Source organism: Aspergillus lucknowensis, assembly GCF_044049455.1.
Source record: "Aspergillus lucknowensis strain CBS 449.75 chromosome Unknown BJX67scaffold_3, whole genome shotgun sequence".
Lineage (NCBI taxonomy): Eukaryota > Fungi > Ascomycota > Eurotiomycetes > Eurotiales > Aspergillaceae > Aspergillus > Aspergillus lucknowensis.
In genome coordinates, this window is record NW_027263547.1 from 802,022 (window position 1) to 819,888 (window position 17,867).

A 17,867-nucleotide genomic window follows, 5' to 3' on the forward strand; every position below is an offset into this window, starting at 1 on the left:
CCACACTGCATCCCTCAGGTGCTTGTCCTGGCCGATCCATTACTGCTCTCAGAGATCGCGCTCTGCGATCCCACTCGCCCTGGATCCTCCTGACCTCGCTGAGGCCCTGCCTGGGAATCGATACTGGCCTTTGGGACCTGAGCAATTTGCCTTCCCGCAGACTCAGCCCACTCTCTCGTCTGTTGCCTCCCCTGTCGCCCCAGGCACTTATCCGAGGGACACCTCTGCCAACCTGGCGACTCTTGCCATTCCCCCGGGGATGGGGTCGGCCCTGGAGCCACATGCCCCGCAACCTTTGAATGCGCGTCGACCCGCGGCGCCGCCGCTGCCAACTTTTGAGCTGCCGGCGCCGACGTTCAGCGCAGCCCCGTTGAAATACCCTCACCAGTCGCATCCCCTGAACCCTCCGCATCTCCCCCCGCCGAACTCCAGTGTCAGCAATCTCATCTCGAGTCAGACGACGCAAGCGGGCGACGCCTCAGCTTCTGCAACGGCTGCGACGTCGACGACGGTGACCGCGTCGACAATCACTGCGACAACCGGCGCGGCATCGGGCACTGCTGTCTCTGCGTCGCCTGAGGTAACCTCATATTGGGCCACGCAAGGCTCATATAGCGGTCCTGCCGGGCGTCAACCGTCGTGGACGGCAGGGCTCGGCTCGTCGTATTCAAGTCGGGATCCTTTCTCTCCGTCTTTCAACCCGACTCTCCATCGCAACCCGGCGACCTCGCCCCCCGGCGCCGACACAATTCCCCCCGCGTACGATATGAACCAACTTCCTCCATTCCAGCAGCCGCTGGGATCTGGGCCGCCATCGCATCCAATGCTGGGCGCCCATCCGCACCCGCCGCTTCCGGCGAACGATCCGTACATGCCGAAATCTTCGTCTGCTCCAGCGTACGGAGGCGCGCCGCAACTCTCGAACCCGCCGGGAGGGCCGTACCAACCGTATGGAGGGCCACCGCCGCCGCTGGGGATACATCCGACACGGGTTGCGTCAAATCCACCACCACCGCCTCCACCACATCTCAGCTACCAACGACAGCCGTGGCCGTCATATTCGCTGCCTGCGATGACCGGCCCCGTGATGTCGAACGTCCACAGTCCCGGGGGGCAGATGTCCCTCCTTGGACCGCTCCAGTCGGGGCTCCTCCCTGGTTTCAACAGTGGACATGCGGCCAGCATGCAGCAAATGTACGGCGGCCACCCACCACATCCAGGGCACGGCTCGGTCGGTCCAACCAACGACCGACCGTTCAAGTGCGACCAGTGCCCGCAGAGCTTCAACCGAAACCACGACCTCAAGCGACACAGGCGCATCCATCTTTCGGTCAAGCCGTATCCCTGCCACCACTGCGACAAGAGCTTCTCGCGGAAGGATGCATTAAAGGTATGTTCTGGGCTTCTGACGCCTTTTGACCCTGTGACTTTGCGTTTCAGATGCTAACTCCCGCAGCGACATCGACTAGTCAAGGGTTGTGGTAGCGGAGAGTCGGAGGAGGCGAAACCGATCAAGGAGGAGGACAAGAACGAGGGGGCGAGCGAGAATTGACTACCCCCCTGCCCTTGTACTCATAACGAGGTGGCTCGCGGAATGCCACATCCAACGAAGACTGCCTGTCCGACAGCGGAAACGCTATACGACTATACGGCTAAACAGAGCACGGCGGTCGGAGACGGACAGGAGGGGATACAAGTAGGGATGGTTGGTGGGCCGAGGACCTCATGGCATGTTTGTGCGGCGTTTTGTTGAGTCGACGACGGATTGATTGATTCCACACGTGGAACGTCCGGGATTAGCTTCAGGTTGGTGTTTGGTGTCCTGTTGTTTCGAGTTGTATCTGTAGCACTGGCATTGGGTTTGTGTCACTATTTTATGTCTGACTCCTGCACTACATTACCTGTTCTGTCTCCACTGCTGTTTGAGTATCTGGCGTTGAGCGATATATAGCCTTATCAATCCTCCATCCATCCATCCATCCATCCTGCCTTCATTCATCTTCAACAGCAAAGCTAAGACGAAGGATCCACATTCGCAATGCTCTTCAAACGCCTCGCCCTGACTTCAGGCCTCCTCGGCCTCGCAAGCGCCCGGTACGCGCTCATCCTGCCACCGGGCCTCTTCACAGGCCCGATAACAGCCGACTACATCACCCCCAGTCTGGACCAAAGCGACCTGGACGCGCCGAAGCTCTCGCACGCCAACGCGTCCACCTTCGACTGGTGGACCTTCGACGCCATCGCCGCCGAGACCCCCAACGCCTCCGTCGCTGTGACCTTCTCCAACGCCGGGCCCCAGGGATACCCGCTCCCCTTCCCGAACAATACCAGCCACATCAACCCCAACGGCACGGACAATGGAGGCAGTGGGGCTGAGGCGCTCTGGGCGCACGTCTGGGCGACCTTCGAAGACGGCAGCCGGTTCCGGACGAGCCAGGTTGTCTCGACGGCGCGGGTGAGTGGCAGCGGGGACTCGAGCCTGGCGATCTGGCACGGCGGTGGGGGGTGGATGGGCAGTGAGGAGGGGTATGAGGTTGAGCTGGATATTGATCGGGCTGCGTCGGCGCCGGGGGAGGAGGCCCTGCGTGTGTCTGGGCGGATTAGTTTGGAGAAGGTACCTACGTAGCTCCCCCTCCCCTTCTGTCCTCTCGAAGTCGAGGTCCTCTCAGGGAGTATCCTGTTTTTGTTTTGTGTTGTGTGCTGATGATGGTGATGGTTGCCTGCTAGATAACGCCGCCGCACTCGCGGTGCTCGGTCCCGAATAACTTCAGCACCGCACTCGGACTCGGCGACCAGGGCCTCGGCTGGGTGAGCGTGCTCCCGGACGCGCTGGCGTCCGTCGACATCCAGATCAACGGGCGCAGTCTGCGCTTCGACGGCTACGGGTCGCATGATAAGGTACCTCTGTCTGACCCTGTCCCTGTGCTTTCTCTACTCCTAGAAAGTGACTGACATTATACATTATTAGATCTGGAGCAGCCACCCCTTCACAACAACAACAAAGTCCCTCACGCGGGGCCGCGCACACCTCGGCCTGTTCTCCCTCTCGTGGCTCTCATACACGCCCGCGGCTGGGAACCCGACGAACGCGGCGCTCGTTAGCTCGTTCCTCGCGCGCGACGGCGAGACCGTCAACGCCGGGTGCGCGGACGGGTCGGTGACTATCACGCCGACGCGCGAGCAGACGGAGGGTGGGCTCGTCAGTGGGTTCCAGGTTACCGTGCCGGGTGCGCGTGTGAGTGTTGCGACGGATATCGAGGAGGGGGAGAGTGGGGGGCGCCATGTAAGATGGAATGGACGGGCCAGGGGGGATATTCTGGGCGCGGATGAGGAGGGGGTTGCGATTTTCGAGAGGTTTGAGTACTAGCTTGCCTCTGCCTCTGGCTCTCGCCTTGGGAGTTGGAGCGGTTGCTTTGGTATACCTGGTATACTTGGTCTGAGTGCGATGGTGGTGGATGTCTACTGGAGGATGGACTGCGAAAAAACACTGCAGATGGTGCAACCAACTATCGAGCTACGGTATAGTAGATAGGACGAATCGCTTCCAGCACTCCCAGCACTCCAGCACTCCAGCACTCCTACTTCTCTCCAGAATGCATCCACTCCTCAACAAGCCCGACATAATCCTCCACCCCATACGCCTCAACCCACCGTTTCCACCCACGCCCGTCCTTCCTCCCCCCGCTCATCCCCAGATCGCGCAAGAGAACATCGACGTACGGAATCGCATCGAAGACAAAGTCTGGATTCCGCCGCCCCAGACCACCAGGGTACCGATGCACGCCGAACTGCGTGTGCAGCGCCGTCTCCCAGAGCACGTCACGGCTCTCGCGACCCCCGCTGTCCTTGCTGTCCTTGTCAAGAACAGCGCGCAGCGGCGCAGGACAGCGCTCGGCCACAGTCGCGGCGGGGGAGAGCCTGCCCGCGAAGAAGGCCGCGATCCAGAGCGCCTGTGTCTGCGCCAGGAGCGGCGTGTTGATCGTCATTGCGACGCCCATGAGGGCGACGCTGCGCTCGGCGGCGAGCTTCCCGCCGACGGGGACGAGGAACCGCGTCAGACGGAAGGGGTGCAGGGACTGCGTTTCTGTCTGGGCGTCCTGTGCGAGCGGCGCGTAGGGCTTTGGCGAGCTGTGGATGGGTCGCTTTGCGAGACGCGGGAATCGGCGCAGGATCTCGGCGTTTGCGGCGTGGATGACGGACGAGGGGATTGGGTCTGGGGCTGTGGGGAAGCCGAGGTCTGAGGGGAGAGACGCCGGGCGGAAGGTGATGTCTGGGGTTGGTTTCCAGCCTGATGCAACGATGAGGGCGTCGATGTTTGTTAGGGCGCGGCTGTTCGCGAGGTGGATTGTGCCGTGCTCGGCGAGGTGCGTGATGTGGTCGACGTGGATGCGGACTCTGCTCTCGGGGGCTGTGATGAGGTCGAAGAAGTTGGTCGGGTAGTTGAGGATACTCAGCCCCGAGGCGACCCAGAACGGCGAGATCCAGGGCTTCAGTTTCTTTGTCTCCGGGTGCGCGTTGAATCTATTGAGCGATACCACGTCGTCGCCCAGGATCTTCCAGAACGCATCGGTCACTTTGCGCCCGAGCCACGACCCGTGGAGGAACGCGCGCACGCGAGACCCGCCGTCGACCAACGGGTCGCTCCAGATGCACGGGCTGAACCAGGTCAGGAGCCGCGTGGTCACCAGCTTCTCGAGCCAGCGGTGCAAGGGCGTCACGTATGGCGGGCTCATCCAGCACGGCCCGTGGCCCGTGTCGCGGATGATCCAGTCGACGGCGGCGCCGGCGGATGCGGCCGCGTAGACGGCGTCCCAGGCGGACTTTGTGGCGCCGTAGACGGCGATGCGGTGCGAGGGGTTGGTGATGGTGGGGAGGTGTGTGGGCATTGCGCTGCTGTGGAAGAGCGGGCGGGCGAAGGAGGCTGCGCCGGGGAGGGGGGGGAGGTAGGGCTGCGAGGTGATTCCCGTGGCGAGGATGAGCTTGCGCGACTGGACTTCGACGGCGACTTCGACGGCGGACGTCGTGTCGATGTAGGTCACTCTCCACGGCGCGTCGGCATCGGCCTCGACGTGTTCAACGATAGTCACTCGCGCATTCAGGCGGATCGCAGACAGCAGGCCAAAGTGCTCGCTGTACGCCTCCAAGTACCGCTGCACCACATGGCCCGGGATGTGCTCGCCGTGCCGGACGCCGAAGGAGTCGTCCATTGGAAAGTCCGAGTACTCGTACGTCCCGCGCATGTTGTTCGCCTTGAGGCCGTCCCACAGTCGGTCGCGGGCCCAGACGCCGCCCACAGACGATGCGCTCTCGAGCAGGCTTACCGACGCGGAGGGGTTGACCTGTCGGTATGTCTTGAGGGCTGCGAGGCCGCTCCAGCCTGGGGGTGTATTAGTACTCGTAGATTGGAATCGCGAGGGAGGGAGAGGGGGATACCAGCTCCGATGATCACAACGTCGAGGGTCTCCATTGCGAGGATGCTCAATGCAGGGCAGTGGAACGGGACGGGGCCGGTTTAGTAGGGGGGACCCGGCTTGTAAAATGAGCTCTGGAGAACAACGCATCTCCAGGGGGAATAAGACGTCAGGAAGGGTTGGCCCGGAGTGGGGCGGGGAATTCCAACATCAGGCCTGCATGCATGCATTGCAGAGGCCTGGAATCAGAATAATCACAGGCACTTGTGGCAGCTTCCTAGGCCGGTATAGGTTTAGCAGCTGCCTAGGTTCACGCCAGCTCAGCGCCGAGTTGGCCATCCTGAGGGGTTCGTCACGAAGTATTTAACAAGAGGAAGGCTCCGCCATTAAACAACAGCTCGACATTCTATCTCAAGGCGCAAACACGCAGGAAGATGTGGTCAAAACCACACTTCAACCTCCAAAATCCAGTCCTGGATTCATGCCCAATTCTGACACTTCAGAGTGGTGACCCGGGGAAACTTGCTTGAACCAAAAGCAGTGGGGGGTGCTTCCTGAACAGTTTGTGTGCCAGTTCTCGCTACCAAAAGTCCCGAATGCAACTCGTCTGGCTGGTTCAAGGCAACGGCTGCCTCCTTGGTGCGTGTCACTCTCTCCACTCTCTGAACCGGCGTTTCATCTCGGAGGATAGCGACGGAGATGAGAATGTGACGGGCTGACAGCACACACCAGGTGTTCAAACTCAGATTCCCGCTCCAGCTCGGGGAGTCCCTGATTGGACCGTTGGCAGCTCCTGCAGGTGAAGAATGTGTGAGGAGTCAAGCTGTCAAGGAGTCAGACCGGTGATGTCGATCTGTGTGATCTGTGCGCGCGGGTGCACAGACTCCAACGCCTGGGGAGATTGTGATCTGTCGGACGTCAAAGCGCGGAGGAGGGAAGAGTGGATACGGACCTGTCACTGTCAGAAGCGCAGACGCAGCTGTGGACCTGCGATAATGCATATCGCTCCGCCGTACCGTGGTTCCAACGTCGATGCATCCGCTCTGCTCTGGATGTGTAAAATGAACCACATCGACCGCAGTGAGACAGGTGTGCGGCAGAGGGGGACGGAGATGATATATATGAATGAGTCTCCCACTGTCGCTCAGGGCTCATCGAACCGTGAGCTCTCAAGATGAGCAAATTCGAAGTCGAAGCATTCACCCTCCTCGCCCTCGCCGTCGTGGCCATCGGCGTCCGCATCGCCGCGCGCTGGACCACCGCTGGGCCAAAGAACTTCCAGCTCGACGACTATCTCATGCCGCTAGCTGGGGTACGGTACCCTCCCGCTCCGAAGATCAAGGTAGACCAGTGCTAACTCTGACAACAGGTGGTGTACGGCCTTGAGACAGGAGCCGCATACTGCGTCGGCGCGTGGTGGATGGGCCTCGCGAACAACGCCATGACGGACGCCCAGCGCGCTGCCCTCAACCCTGCCTCGCAGGAGTATGCGCTGCGGGTTGGCGGATCCAAGACGCAGGTGCTGGGTTGGTCGCTGTATACCACGCTGCTGTGGTTGTTGAAGGCTTGCATGGCTGTCTTCTACTCGAGACTTACGTACGCCACCACCGTAACCATATCGTGACCTGGACCGTGTATTAATCTGAGAAGCGCCGGCCTTGTGAACATGAAAATCCGCGTCAAGATCGCATACGCCCTCATCGCAGCGACGTACATCGCTGTCATCGCTTCCATCCTCTTCGGGTGCCACCCCATGCACAAGAACTGGCAGATCTACCCAGACCCCGGGAACTACTGCCAGCCTGCGGTGTCGAAGATCGACATCTACATGACGGTGACGCTGAATGTTGCGACCGATATCTATCTCATATCCATTCCCACGCCGGTACCCCTACCCTCTCTCTCTCCCTCCCTCCCTCCCTCCCTCCCTCCCTTCCCTCTCCGCTCAGCCCTAATCCCGCGGAGTCTAACAAGGATTGCACGGAGTAGATCCTCTTCAAAGCACGCCTCCCCCTCCGCGAGAAACTCGAGCTCCTCATCCTCTTCTCCGGCGGCATCTTCGTTATGGCCGCTGGCATTCTGCGATGCGTGCTGATCGTCACGGTACCTCCCCGCTCGCTCTCTTACTATAAAACACCCAACCAAACCCAGAGAACTAACTACCGAGATTAGGCCGGCGCAAACGGCGCCCAACAAGCCGGCAGCTGGGCCTGCCGCGAGACCTTCGTCGCCGTGATCATCGGCAACGCGCCCATGATCTACCCGCTGTTCCGGCGCATCGCGAAACGCGCGGGTCTCTACATGAGCACGCGGTCGCGGACGCAGAGTTACGAGCTCAGCGACGAGGATGTCAAGTCGCACAGTGGCAAGAATAATCGGAGCAGCAGGGGCAGTCGCAGCCGGCCAGGGAAGAGACGGCGGTTCCGGCACCCGCTTTCGCTGCCAGAGACGCAGTGGCGCGATGGCGAGGGTGATGATGGGACGTTTACGGGCGGTGGGGATGAGCAGGAGATGTTGCGCCAGCATCATCAGCATCAGCATCAGCATCATCAGCATCCGATGCCGACGTCGAGAGATGGGGTGAGCTTCCAGGGATATAAAGATGGGAGCCACGCGGCAGTGACGAGTGGGAGTGTGGATTCGGCGGAGGGGATGGACGAGATGGCTGGGATTAAGGTCGTGCGGGAGACGATTATCGAGAGGGAGGACTGTCTGTGATGTCGGGATCTGGTGTCTGGGAGACTTGGGACATTCTTTGATTTTCTTGTTGTGCATTATACTATATTTCGGGGATATCCCTTTGGGTGTTCTATACATGGCTCGGCCAAAGTAGGGCATGATCTCCATGCCCGTGACTTCAAGTTCCTCACTAAACGGTTATATTAGTTAAAAATATACTTATTAATAATTCGGAGTCATCCATCTCGACTTCTGTAAATTCCCGCTCGGGAAATCGGCTGATCTCGATATCGCCGGCACACAGCTGCTGATCGGGAGAATTCTCACAGGTGGAAGAATACGAATCAAGTCTTCCAGTGCTTCAGATCTGCTGATTCTGGAGTCCAACTATAACGATAGCCACTGGAATATATAAGAAGCTTACCGCAGTCAAGGGTCACAATCAGAGTTATGTGCTGGGATGGAGATTCTGGAGAGTAAAGGAGGTACGGTCGAGGGGAGTTGTGAGTGGACTCAGAAAGGGGTTTGGCGGGTTGGAGGGGGTTAACCCCCTGGTGTATTATGATTAGAGGTATAGTTAGAGGTATATACTAGATATGTTTGTATATGAATTAAGCAAGCTTGGAGTCGCCGGGTGAAACACCGGCCTGAGCTTCGATATCCTCCTTCCTCGGCGTGACAGTCCCCTCGGGGATCTCATCGTTCTTCCCCTTCCGCAGACCAATAATCGTAATCGGGTCACCCTTGAGCAGGTACATGTACCAGTAGTACGTGCCTATACCCATTAGCATTGGAAAGCCTCAAGAGATACGCGATTCAAAACTCACCAACAAAAAGCCCGCCACCAACAATATTCCCCAGCAGCGTCGGGATAATCCCCTTCCAGATATACAGCCCGACAGAGATGCCCGGCGCATCGAGCCAGATCGCCATCGGGATGAACGTCATGTTCGCGACGACGTGGTCGAAGCCCAGCGAGACGAACGCGTAAATGGGCAGCCAGATCCCGATGATCTTCGAGGCCATGTCGCGCCCCTGCAGGCCGAGGAAGCAGGCCAGACAGACGAGCCAGTTGCAGCCGATGCCGCGCAGGAAGATGTTGTGGAAGTCCGGGGTGACTTGCTTCTTGGTTGCGAAGCTGATCACGGCGGACTTGAAGGGGTCGGCGCTGAAGACGTCGCCGTCTGTTCTTGTTAGTTGATGACGGATGTGAAGGGTTGGTGGGGAGGTACAGCCGAAGATGATGGCGACGACGAAGAGTGAGCCGCAGAGGTTGCCCCAGAAGGTGATGAACCAGTGGAGTAGCATGCGGTACCAGGAGAGTTGGCGCTGGAGGGCCGAGACGGTGGTGAACTGTTCAAGTTAGCAATTGAAGCGGAAGCAGCTTCGACGACGAACCATGAATGAGCCGGTGCAGAGATCAGCGCCGGTGAGGATGATCAAGGTCAAACCGTACGGGAAGACCAAGGCGCTGATCGTGCGGATGAGGCCAGGGGCATTGTCCTGGAACCAGGGGCTGCTGTTGGTGCTCATGGTCGTTCCACAGGCCAGGGCCAGGAGAGATCCAGCAGACACAGCGCTCAGGAAGACCTTGTCTAGGCGCATATTGCCCTTGACGACGCCAGCGCGGGCGACGAACTCGGTCACCTCGGCCGGGGAGTAAGCGTCGATCGAGCCAGCCATTGTGTTGGTGTTTTGGATTGAGTTGCAGAAGAGATTCTGTCTGAGCACGAAGACATCCATGGATTGCATCGCGATCTTAAATGCTGGGAGGCGCTGTACAGGGGGATCTGTCTGGCCAATCGGAGGGCGAGGTTCCTTATCTGGATCGCCATCCCAAGTCGGAGCACATCATCGCGGAGCCAGGCTAAGCAACAGCTGGGAACGAATAGAAAGGCGGCAAGAGGGACTCGGATGTCCCAAAGAGTGATTGTTTGCCCTTATCGTGGCCCGCGGAGAAATCGAATCGCAAGACTAATGGGCTGATAAGGGCGATAAAGCTCAGCCTTGACAACCATCTGAGAAGATCGCCCTGATAACATCGCGACTTTGGGTATTATTGGCCAGTGGTGATGATCTGCTATCTTGCTCGCAGTGCTTGCCGTGAACTGCCCCAGCTTTTCGACTTCTTGACCTCTGCATCGAGCGAAAGCTTGTTGGTGAGAAGCTTTGCTTGTTGGGATGACGGCCAAGATACTTCCAAGGTTGCTATGAAGCCATTCCATCGACGTTCGTGGCAGAGAGGATCCTCGATGTTTGGTTTCTCGAAGCTCGTCCCTCGCTGGATGTGCTCAGGTGCCTTTGAAAGACATCCAATCAGGTCCGTGATGAGGGACCCTGAGAGGCCTCCAGGGTTCATCCCCAACAGAGTCCAGCTGTGTGGACGAACGACTGGGGAAGACCAGCCTGCATGGCGTATTTAAGATTCAAGGGCTGCCCATTGTCGACTGATTGCTCGTTTCCGATTGGCCGACTGCCTTATCTTCGTCGAGACAAGCATTAAGGGTCAAGTTGAAGCTTTGCGACCCACGCGATCTTCGAGGGAGGGCTGGATATCCATCCACGGGCGGGATCTTGTGACTGGGGTTTGTGATGATACAGAATTTCGACCTTGACTTTGGGGATCTTCTTCCTGGTCAAGTTCATGTCTCTCTGATTGGCGAAGACGCACCAAGCCGAGGATGAGAATAATCAAATTCTTGGCCGAGGATCGGCAGCAGCATATATCAGCGCCCACCCGATCGACCTTGCACCCGTGCTCTTATCGTCCTCGTCTCCACTCATAGCATCCAGATGGCCGATAACCTGTCCCAAACTTTGTCTGCTCGCTGCTTCCTCCCCGGACAGCAGGGCCGGGTCACTCAATCCCTGCATCCCCCGAAAGACCCGCCCCCCGATGGCGCGAAGAAGCGCGGTCGGCCACTCATGGCCCCAAACGGCGACCCTGCGCGGATGGTAAGCGATCTCTCCCAGTATTGTAAGCCTCAGGATTCATATTTCGTAGGACCGTCGCGCCCAAATCCGATACGCGCAGCGCACATACCGCCACAAGAAAGAGCTCATGTACCGGAGCATGGAGCACCGCGTCGCAGAGCTTGAGAGCAGCCTGAACCGCGTGTCAGGGTCGCTGTCGGACTTCTTTGAGATGGCGATAGACTCGGATCTGCATGTCACGCACCCGCAGCTGTTCCAACACCTCCGAGAAACCGTCACTCAGCTGAAGCAGGCAACCGGCGCGACAGAGAAAGAGGAGACCCCGAGGGAAATCGTCTCCCCTGTTTTGTTTGGGCCTAACGTGAGTCCCGAAGATACGTCGTCGTTTGGTTACGTAGTCAACTGTCTTCAAGATGCCAGTGGAGGAGCCCGAGAAGACAGCCGACGACCCTTTCGCGTAGATAATACCGTGCATCCACCGTCGGATGTCGAGCGAACGCCACCCTTCTACTGTGTCGGAGGTGCAGGAACGCGTTATCCGCGGCTTGAGGATGGGAAGCCGGTTTGTTCAGAGAAGATGCGACTTTCTCGACGGGTGCTACGCACTCTGGCGAACTCGTCATCAGAGGATATATCCTCCGTCGATCGACAGAAGCTGTTGGAGATGGCTGAGTTAGATGGAACTTGGTTAGATACTCAAGATGTCCTCGGGTATCTGCAGGAGAAGGGGGTTCTGAATGATACCCTAAGGCCTCCAAGCGAGACGGTGTCTTGCTCATTGGACATCGAAGGCTTCTTCCAGGGTGAGCATCACAATCTACCTGCTTCAGCGGTGACTTACCCCTCTCAGGTATTGTTGGGAACATGGTTATTCTGGGGAGATCGCCTGGTTTCCGTCTTCGGGATGTCAAGGCCGCATTAGCAGCCTCTCTGCGAGTTGACTCGAAGTGACCATAGCTCACGTACCACAGCAGACGCAGCAGGGGTTTCTATCCATCCCCTGCGTTAACGGAGTGTCTAATCTAGAATGGACCACTGGTTAAATTGTCATGGGTTTGAAGACACATCAATAGTCCGTCTTCTCTGGCGCAGTAGTTTATCTCCAAGACGTGAATCTACCTTTTTGGGAGATCAACTTGAAGCCTTGGTCTAATTGGGATAGTATTGTAGTTTGTATCTCTGCTCTCAAGTGACTGGGCTGGACATACACCTGACAGGTCCGACGGGTATGTCCCGACCGCACACATAAAGATTAATTGTGCTGTTAAGATTTGGAATTGTCTACATCGCCGTTCGATATGACATGTATCGGTATCTGGGGTAGAGGAGTACACACCCAAACGACCTCTCGCACGGCACATGTTGATAGAACGGAGCTCATTTGTCTCTGACTTGATATCAAATATAATGCTTAATCTGAAGCCACACACGATATCTCCCGAGAACCCTGGAAATGGAGAAAGTCGCTGCATTTGATGCTTCATGCTCAAGGCCCTAGGCTTGGTGCCTTGATGCCTCAGGCACCAAGCCACGCACCATCCTTCCAAAACAAGCCAGGCGGTGGACGTCTCGGCTCGACCGCCTGTATTCTGCCGCACTTCCGCATCCGGCAATCCACCAGGATGGCCGGGGCCCCGGGGATCTTCTCGCCGCAAAAAAAGCCATAAACCCTCTCAATTCCTTCTCAATTCCTCATCAAAACCCTCCTCCCACGCCCATCCACCCCTCAATACGAATCGCGAACCTTCTCTGAACTCAATTCCCCGCCAATTCCTCCGGTCGGACCGTGCCCGCACGCCCAAATTCCGCACGGAGCAACTCCCGCCGGAGATAGTCGGCCACGAACCAGAACCCACGAATCCACGAAAAGAACCTTCCTTGGAAGTCTCTCGGAGAAGCCCAGTTGAGGAAGGGAATCGAGATCGCGGGAAGGATGCGCACGCACGATGACTTCATGGCTGATCTGGCGAACGGCAGCACAAGCCATGAGTGGAGCTCGCACTCACACTCGCACTTGCATGCGCACGACAGACTTGAAGAAGAAGAGGATACACGGAAACGGAAGAAGACCCGTCTCTCTGCTCCCAGTTCCAGCTCGATCTGCCGAGACTGGATGATCGTCACCGGGAACTGCCACTACGCGCGGGACGTGGCGTCCTTTACGACTTACAGACCTTTGAAGAGGAATGCGCTGATCAAGAGCGATATCTTCAGTCCGCATGATGAGATACGTGTTGTGGGGGTGGGGACGGTGTATCTGTGTGTGCGTCGTGGTCGTGGATGGGGAAACAGCGACGGCAGTACACACACGATTGTGCTCGAAGGCGTGTTGCATATCCCCGAGGCGGTGTGCAATGGATTTAGCCCGTTGCTTGTGGGGAGCAGCATGTCGTGCCATCTGGAGTATTGGGAGGGTGCGGACAGACTGGGACAGCCGATGTGGTTTGCGGTGCCGGTTGCCGGGTTGGCGAGGTTGGTGCTGGCTGAGGATGGGGGTGGGGAGTCCGAGTTGATTCCAGGGAAGGATTACACACTGAGTTTGTACATTAGTCCAGAGGAGAGGGAGGCTATTACGTTTGATTGCAACCAATGCGTGTGATGGTTGGGTTGGCATTTTCGATGCTTGGGCTGTTGGTTGGCTGATATCTGCTCGCCTGAAGGGAATTAAAATCCCATTTAGCCGTTGACTTTCCTTGCAGCACTGGCTTGCTTTTTCTCGTGTTCGTCTGCTTGACCTGGGGTGGACTGAGAACATCTGGGTTTGTCTCCAATGTCAATCAACAGCGTCACCTCCAGCTTCAGTCTGCTTTCCAAGGGTACCTTGAAACTCATGAAACTCAATGAAACTGAGTGAAACTGAGTGAAACTCACCCCCCGATCGAAGGAATCTCAGCTCTCCAACTGCTGGGAAACGCACTGACGCAATCCTGTCAAGCCACCGTGATGAAACCAGGCCTTCCCCCCTGCTCCAATCCCAGCGCCAGCCAAGCTTCTATACGGACTAAGGTCGTTAGCGCCCCAGCAGCCTCCAAGTCCTCGTCGAGTGGACGGGTAAAAGTATTCTCTGCTTCGCCGGAGAAGGCATTCATCGACATTCCTCCGCGATCCCCTCCACACTCCGTCTCGCGTGGTTCCCCAGATGACACTCGGTAGGGCGGGCCGGCTGTCACAGAACAACGCTCTGCTCTCTTGCGTTCCATTCCATTCCCCCACCTTGTCGTGGCCTTCGAAAAAGTTTCCTTCCTCTTGTCCGACCGAGTTCTTCTTCAGTCATGCTGACCGAGTTTCCCCTGCGTCGTGGCTGCTGAGCCAACAGGATTTACTCCAGCCTTACCCGTTTAGCGACGGAGAGGCGCTCAAGCGCGAGGCCCAGGAGCCCATTCTCCCCAGCTTGTCTCACGAGGATGGCTGAGGCACGACAAAGAGACCCTGCACAGGCTGAACAGCCTGAAACCCTGTCCGGCGTGGCGATGCCCGAAAAGGAATTCATCCTGAGACTATGCCTGTTTTTGGCCCCCCCCGTCATTTCGTGGCCTCTCTCTGCCTTCAAAGTTCCCTCCAGCCCAGAACCCTTGTTGGCCCTATATATCCGGCGTCTCATCATCTCGCTCGCTCGCTCCCCTCCCCCCCTCTCGCCCCTCCTGTTCCCTGCCTCTCTTATCGATACCCAGAGCACCATCATAGTCTGGTGAGATCGCCATGCACACCTTCGAGACGACCATCTCCAGCGATGGGGATAAGCGTGTCTTTGGGGTCAGCAATGCGGCCCTCCACATAGCAACGCTGCGGGCGAAGCCTCGACTGCTCAGCAAGAGCATGCTGAAGGTGCGCGCTGACCATATCCTGATTGCGATGCAGTCTATCTAATGTCGTGACAGCTGTACTGGTGCATCGCAGTGGCCTGTCTCAACTCCTGCATCAACGGCTACGACGGCTCCCTCATGGGCTCGATCAACAGCTACCGCCAGTACCGCGAGTATTTTGGCTTCGATCCAGACGAGGGGACCCCGACGACGGGGGTCGTGTACGCGATCTACACGATCGGGAACATCGTCGGCTCGTTCTTCGCCGGGCCATTCACTGACTTCCGGGGTATTTAATCACCACCCTTCCAACCCCTAAGTAACAAACGCGATTGTTGACACTAACACCGCTAGGCCGCCGCGTCGGAATGGCCATCGGTGCCCTCTGGATCATAGTCGGCACCATCGTCCAAGCAACGTGCCACAACCTGGGGGGCTTCATGGCGGGCCGCTTCCTGCTGGGCTTCGGCGTCGCGACCTCAGCAACCGCGGGGCCAGCGTACGTCTCTGAAATCGCGCACCCGGCCTACCGTGGCGCCATGACGGGTCTGTACAACGTGTTGTGGTTTGGCGGCGGGATTCCGGGGACATTCATACCGTGGAAGACGAGCTTCATTGACGGCACCCAGAGCTGGCGCATACCGGTTTGGCTGCAGATGGTGTATTCGGGGCTGGTGTTGCTGCTTTGTTTTACGATTCCTGAGGTACGTCGACCTTCTTCAGCGGATGGATACTACTTCGTGGTACGGTGCTAATGAGTGTAGAGTCCGCGCTGGCTCATCTCCTGCGACAGACACGAGGCTGCCATCCGGGTTTTGGCTGAATACCACGGCGAGGGAGACAGGAACTCGCCCATCGTGCAACTCGAATACCGCGAGATGGTCGAGGACATCTCCAATGTCGGCGCCGACAAGCGTTGGTGGGACTACCGAGAGCTCTTCGACACGCGGGAGACGCGATATCGGTCCATGCTCGTCCTCTTCATGGGTATACCCCCGCAACCTTTCCTCCTTCCCCCCTTACCATATCAGACGGAAGTGTGCTAACTTGCCATAGCGTTATTCGGCCAATGGTCCGGCAACGGCCCTGTATCCTACTACTACCCGCAAATGCTCTCAGGCGCAGGGATCACCTCGAACAGCACGCGCCTCCTCCTGCAGGGCCTGCAAAACATCGTGCAATTCGGCGGCGCCATCTTCGGCGCCCTGATAACGGACCGGATCGGCCGCCGCCCGCAGCTGCTCATCTCAACCTCGATCATCGTCTTCATCTTCGCGATCATCACGGCCCTCAACGCAACGAATGTCGTCGACGGGCCGGACGGCGAGGTTATTGCGAAGAGCGGGGTCACGGCGCGGGCGCAGATCGCGATGATTTTCATCTTCGGGTTTGTGTATTCGGCCGGGTGGACGCCGAATCAGGCTATGTATCCGGTTGAGTGTTTGAGGTATGAGAGTCGGGCGAAGGGGATGGGGTTGAGTAATGTACGCGGTCCTGGTTCCGTTCCTCTCACACACACACACACACACACACACACACACACACACTCTCACTCACTCACTCACACTCACTCACTCACTCTCTCTCACTCTCTCACACTCTCTCACTCACTCACTCTCTCTCTCTCTCTCTCTGTGGTGCAGGTGGGGACTGGTTGGCTAATGTGCTGCAGTTCTTCGTCAACATCGCATCGTTCTACAACACGTTTGTCACGGGGATTGCGTTCACGCGGGCAGGGTGGAAGTACTACTTCCTGTTTATTTTCTGGGATACGTTCGAGGTGCTGGTGATCTATTTCCTGTTTGTGGAGACGAGTAAGCGCACGCTGGAGGAGTTGACGATTATCTTCCAGCAACGGAACCCTGTCCAGGCGAGTCTGGATAAGGAGGAGATATTCATCTCCGGGGATGATATTGTCGAGGTTCGGAGCTGGTAGCATAGCTGTCAGGAAAAAAAAATATAAATGTTTGCGTTCATTGTGCGTGCTGTAGGTATGCTTCCTAGGGGGCAGGGGTTCGGGCTTCGCTGAATCTATCGGACAGGAATTCCTGAGCTACGGAACTACTGAGAGACTCTGGAAAGACCTCATCGCATGGATACTGGCAGGGAACCTTCAAAGGCCGAGAGGGAACAAAAAGAAATCGCCACCCGGGACTCGAACCCGAGCGTGGATGGTAATCTCCGGATTAGGAAGAAAGTGGGTCCAGGAGCAAAGCCGGGTTGGTGTAATGGGAACACAGCAGCGGCGCCGTTGGAGTGTGGCACTCGGGCAAGATGCCCGTGTCCATCGGCACCCTGCAGCTCTGGGTTCGAATCCCAGACTCGGGATCTTTTTTTATCCTCTATCTGAGGAGTGGAGATTCCCATCGGATGTGACATCCTCAGGTTGGAATCTTACGGCCGGGGAAAGAAGAAGAACAAAGCGAGCTACTCTTCTACATTCTAGTCAAGTCGAGCGGTGCTGCAGCTGGCTTCTACATAAGCCATCTGGGGAGAAGAAAACCGAAGGGTGATGCTGACAGATTTACCAAGTGCGTCATGATATACTTTAGATCCTGGTCCCTCGATTTCCTGAGAGTAAAGTTTACAGGAACGGGGGGAACTGGGCTGAGGAGCGAGTGAGGAGGCGACAAACGGATGGCTCAAACAGCCTCTCCCTATCTTCTTCACAGAGACCCCAGCAGCGCCCTTTACAAGAAACTATATATCACACAGACAGTCAGCAGCATTATACAGCTGCTGTTATATATCGGAGGAGTTGATGGGGATTTTAGGGTGTAGGGTTGGGGCAGGGTGAAAGACTTTGCATTTACTTCTCTGGACTATACTTGTGTACTATTCTTATCCCAGCCTTCATAGCGATTGTACCACTGACACGAATCTATACGTATACACTTATTTGATGGGATGGCCCAAGTGATTGACAGGGGGTTCCAAGGCATATAGTGCCAGGAGCCCTTCAGGGTGTCTTGGATGGGATGCTTCATATACAGAGCTTTTGTACTGACATGTTTGACTCGCGATTTCAATTCAACACACT

The 17,867-nt window shown here is 57.4% G+C and overlaps 8 protein-coding genes across 8 annotated transcripts; 6 read left to right on the top strand and 2 right to left on the bottom strand.

Moving 5' to 3' along the window:
- Positions 1-259: 259 nt before the first annotated feature.
- BJX67DRAFT_377339 (putative C2H2 finger domain protein) lies at positions 260-1,552 on the top strand (the record flags this gene model as incomplete). Its single annotated transcript, XM_071032083.1, has 2 exons — positions 260-1,390; positions 1,457-1,552. The coding sequence occupies 2 exons, from the start codon at positions 260-262 to the stop codon at positions 1,550-1,552; spliced, it is 1,227 nt and encodes a 408-aa protein (XP_070890560.1).
- A 486-nt stretch (positions 1,553-2,038) lies between these two features.
- On the top strand, positions 2,039-3,367 carry BJX67DRAFT_377340 (uncharacterized protein; the record flags this gene model as incomplete). The annotated part of the gene is made up of 3 exons (XM_071032084.1): positions 2,039-2,614; positions 2,728-2,898; positions 2,969-3,367. 3 exons carry the CDS (start codon positions 2,039-2,041, stop codon positions 3,365-3,367), a joined length of 1,146 nt encoding a protein of 381 aa, XP_070890561.1.
- Positions 3,273-4,856, bottom strand: BJX67DRAFT_342668 (flavin-binding monooxygenase-like protein). Its single transcript, XM_071028046.1, has one exon. It carries the CDS (start codon positions 4,731-4,733, stop codon positions 3,579-3,581), a length of 1,155 nt encoding a protein of 384 aa, XP_070890562.1. The 5' UTR covers positions 4,734-4,856; the 3' UTR covers positions 3,273-3,578.
- Positions 4,857-6,585: 1,729 nt separating this feature from the next.
- Positions 6,586-8,129, top strand: BJX67DRAFT_377342 (uncharacterized protein; the record flags this gene model as incomplete). Its single annotated transcript, XM_071032085.1, has 5 exons — positions 6,586-6,723; positions 6,781-7,007; positions 7,062-7,296; positions 7,401-7,514; positions 7,584-8,129. The coding sequence occupies 5 exons, from the start codon at positions 6,586-6,588 to the stop codon at positions 8,127-8,129; spliced, it is 1,260 nt and encodes a 419-aa protein (XP_070890563.1).
- Positions 8,130-8,618: 489 nt separating this feature from the next.
- On the bottom strand, positions 8,619-9,866 carry BJX67DRAFT_342675 (formate/nitrite transporter family protein). Its single transcript, XM_071028047.1, has 4 exons — positions 9,489-9,866; positions 9,323-9,443; positions 8,918-9,274; positions 8,619-8,865 (listed from the first exon to the last, which is right to left on the bottom strand). The coding sequence occupies exons 1-4, from the start codon at positions 9,840-9,842 to the stop codon at positions 8,702-8,704; spliced, it is 996 nt and encodes a 331-aa protein (XP_070890564.1). The 5' UTR covers positions 9,843-9,866; the 3' UTR covers positions 8,619-8,701.
- An 832-nt stretch (positions 9,867-10,698) lies between these two features.
- BJX67DRAFT_166482 (bZIP transcription factor) lies at positions 10,699-12,048 on the top strand. Its single transcript, XM_071025011.1, has 3 exons — positions 10,699-11,045; positions 11,095-11,827; positions 11,875-12,048. The coding sequence occupies exons 1-3, from the start codon at positions 10,884-10,886 to the stop codon at positions 11,973-11,975; spliced, it is 996 nt and encodes a 331-aa protein (XP_070890565.1). The 5' UTR covers positions 10,699-10,883; the 3' UTR covers positions 11,976-12,048.
- A 909-nt stretch (positions 12,049-12,957) lies between these two features.
- Positions 12,958-13,623, top strand: BJX67DRAFT_369714 (uncharacterized protein; the record flags this gene model as incomplete). Its single annotated transcript, XM_071030802.1, has 2 exons — positions 12,958-13,013; positions 13,056-13,623. 2 exons carry the CDS (start codon positions 12,958-12,960, stop codon positions 13,621-13,623), a joined length of 624 nt encoding a protein of 207 aa, XP_070890566.1.
- A 957-nt stretch (positions 13,624-14,580) lies between these two features.
- BJX67DRAFT_166498 (putative MFS lactose permease) lies at positions 14,581-16,870 on the top strand. Its single transcript, XM_071025012.1, has 6 exons — positions 14,581-14,849; positions 14,903-15,116; positions 15,182-15,531; positions 15,592-15,814; positions 15,884-16,311; positions 16,500-16,870. Exons 1-6 carry the CDS (start codon positions 14,724-14,726, stop codon positions 16,761-16,763), a joined length of 1,605 nt encoding a protein of 534 aa, XP_070890567.1. The 5' UTR covers positions 14,581-14,723; the 3' UTR covers positions 16,764-16,870.
- The last annotated feature ends 997 nt before the right edge of the window (positions 16,871-17,867 follow it).

Coding starts and splice junctions, on each gene's coding strand:
- BJX67DRAFT_342668 (XM_071028046.1), bottom strand. CDS start 4,733: ATGAGCCCGCCATACGTGACGCCCTTGCACCGCTGGCTCGAGAAGCTG.
- BJX67DRAFT_166482 (XM_071025011.1), top strand. CDS start 10,884: ATGGCCGATAACCTGTCCCAAACTTTGTCTGCTCGCTGCTTCCTCCCC. Junction 11,046..11,094: donor ACGGCGACCCTGCGCGGATG/GTAAGCGATCTC, acceptor CATATTTCGTAG/GACCGTCGCGCCCAAATCCG. Junction 11,828..11,874: donor CATCGAAGGCTTCTTCCAGG/GTGAGCATCACA, acceptor TACCCCTCTCAG/GTATTGTTGGGAACATGGTT.
- BJX67DRAFT_166498 (XM_071025012.1), top strand. CDS start 14,724: ATGCACACCTTCGAGACGACCATCTCCAGCGATGGGGATAAGCGTGTC. Junction 15,117..15,181: donor GCCATTCACTGACTTCCGGG/GTATTTAATCAC, acceptor TAACACCGCTAG/GCCGCCGCGTCGGAATGGCC. Junction 16,312..16,499: donor AGGGGATGGGGTTGAGTAAT/GTACGCGGTCCT, acceptor AATGTGCTGCAG/TTCTTCGTCAACATCGCATC.
- BJX67DRAFT_342675 (XM_071028047.1), bottom strand. CDS start 9,842: ATGCAATCCATGGATGTCTTCGTGCTCAGACAGAATCTCTTCTGCAAC. Junction 9,275..9,322: donor CGTCGCCATCATCTTCGGCT/GTACCTCCCCAC, acceptor TAACAAGAACAG/ACGGCGACGTCTTCAGCGCC. Junction 8,866..8,917: donor TGGTGGCGGGCTTTTTGTTG/GTGAGTTTTGAA, acceptor TAATGGGTATAG/GCACGTACTACTGGTACATG.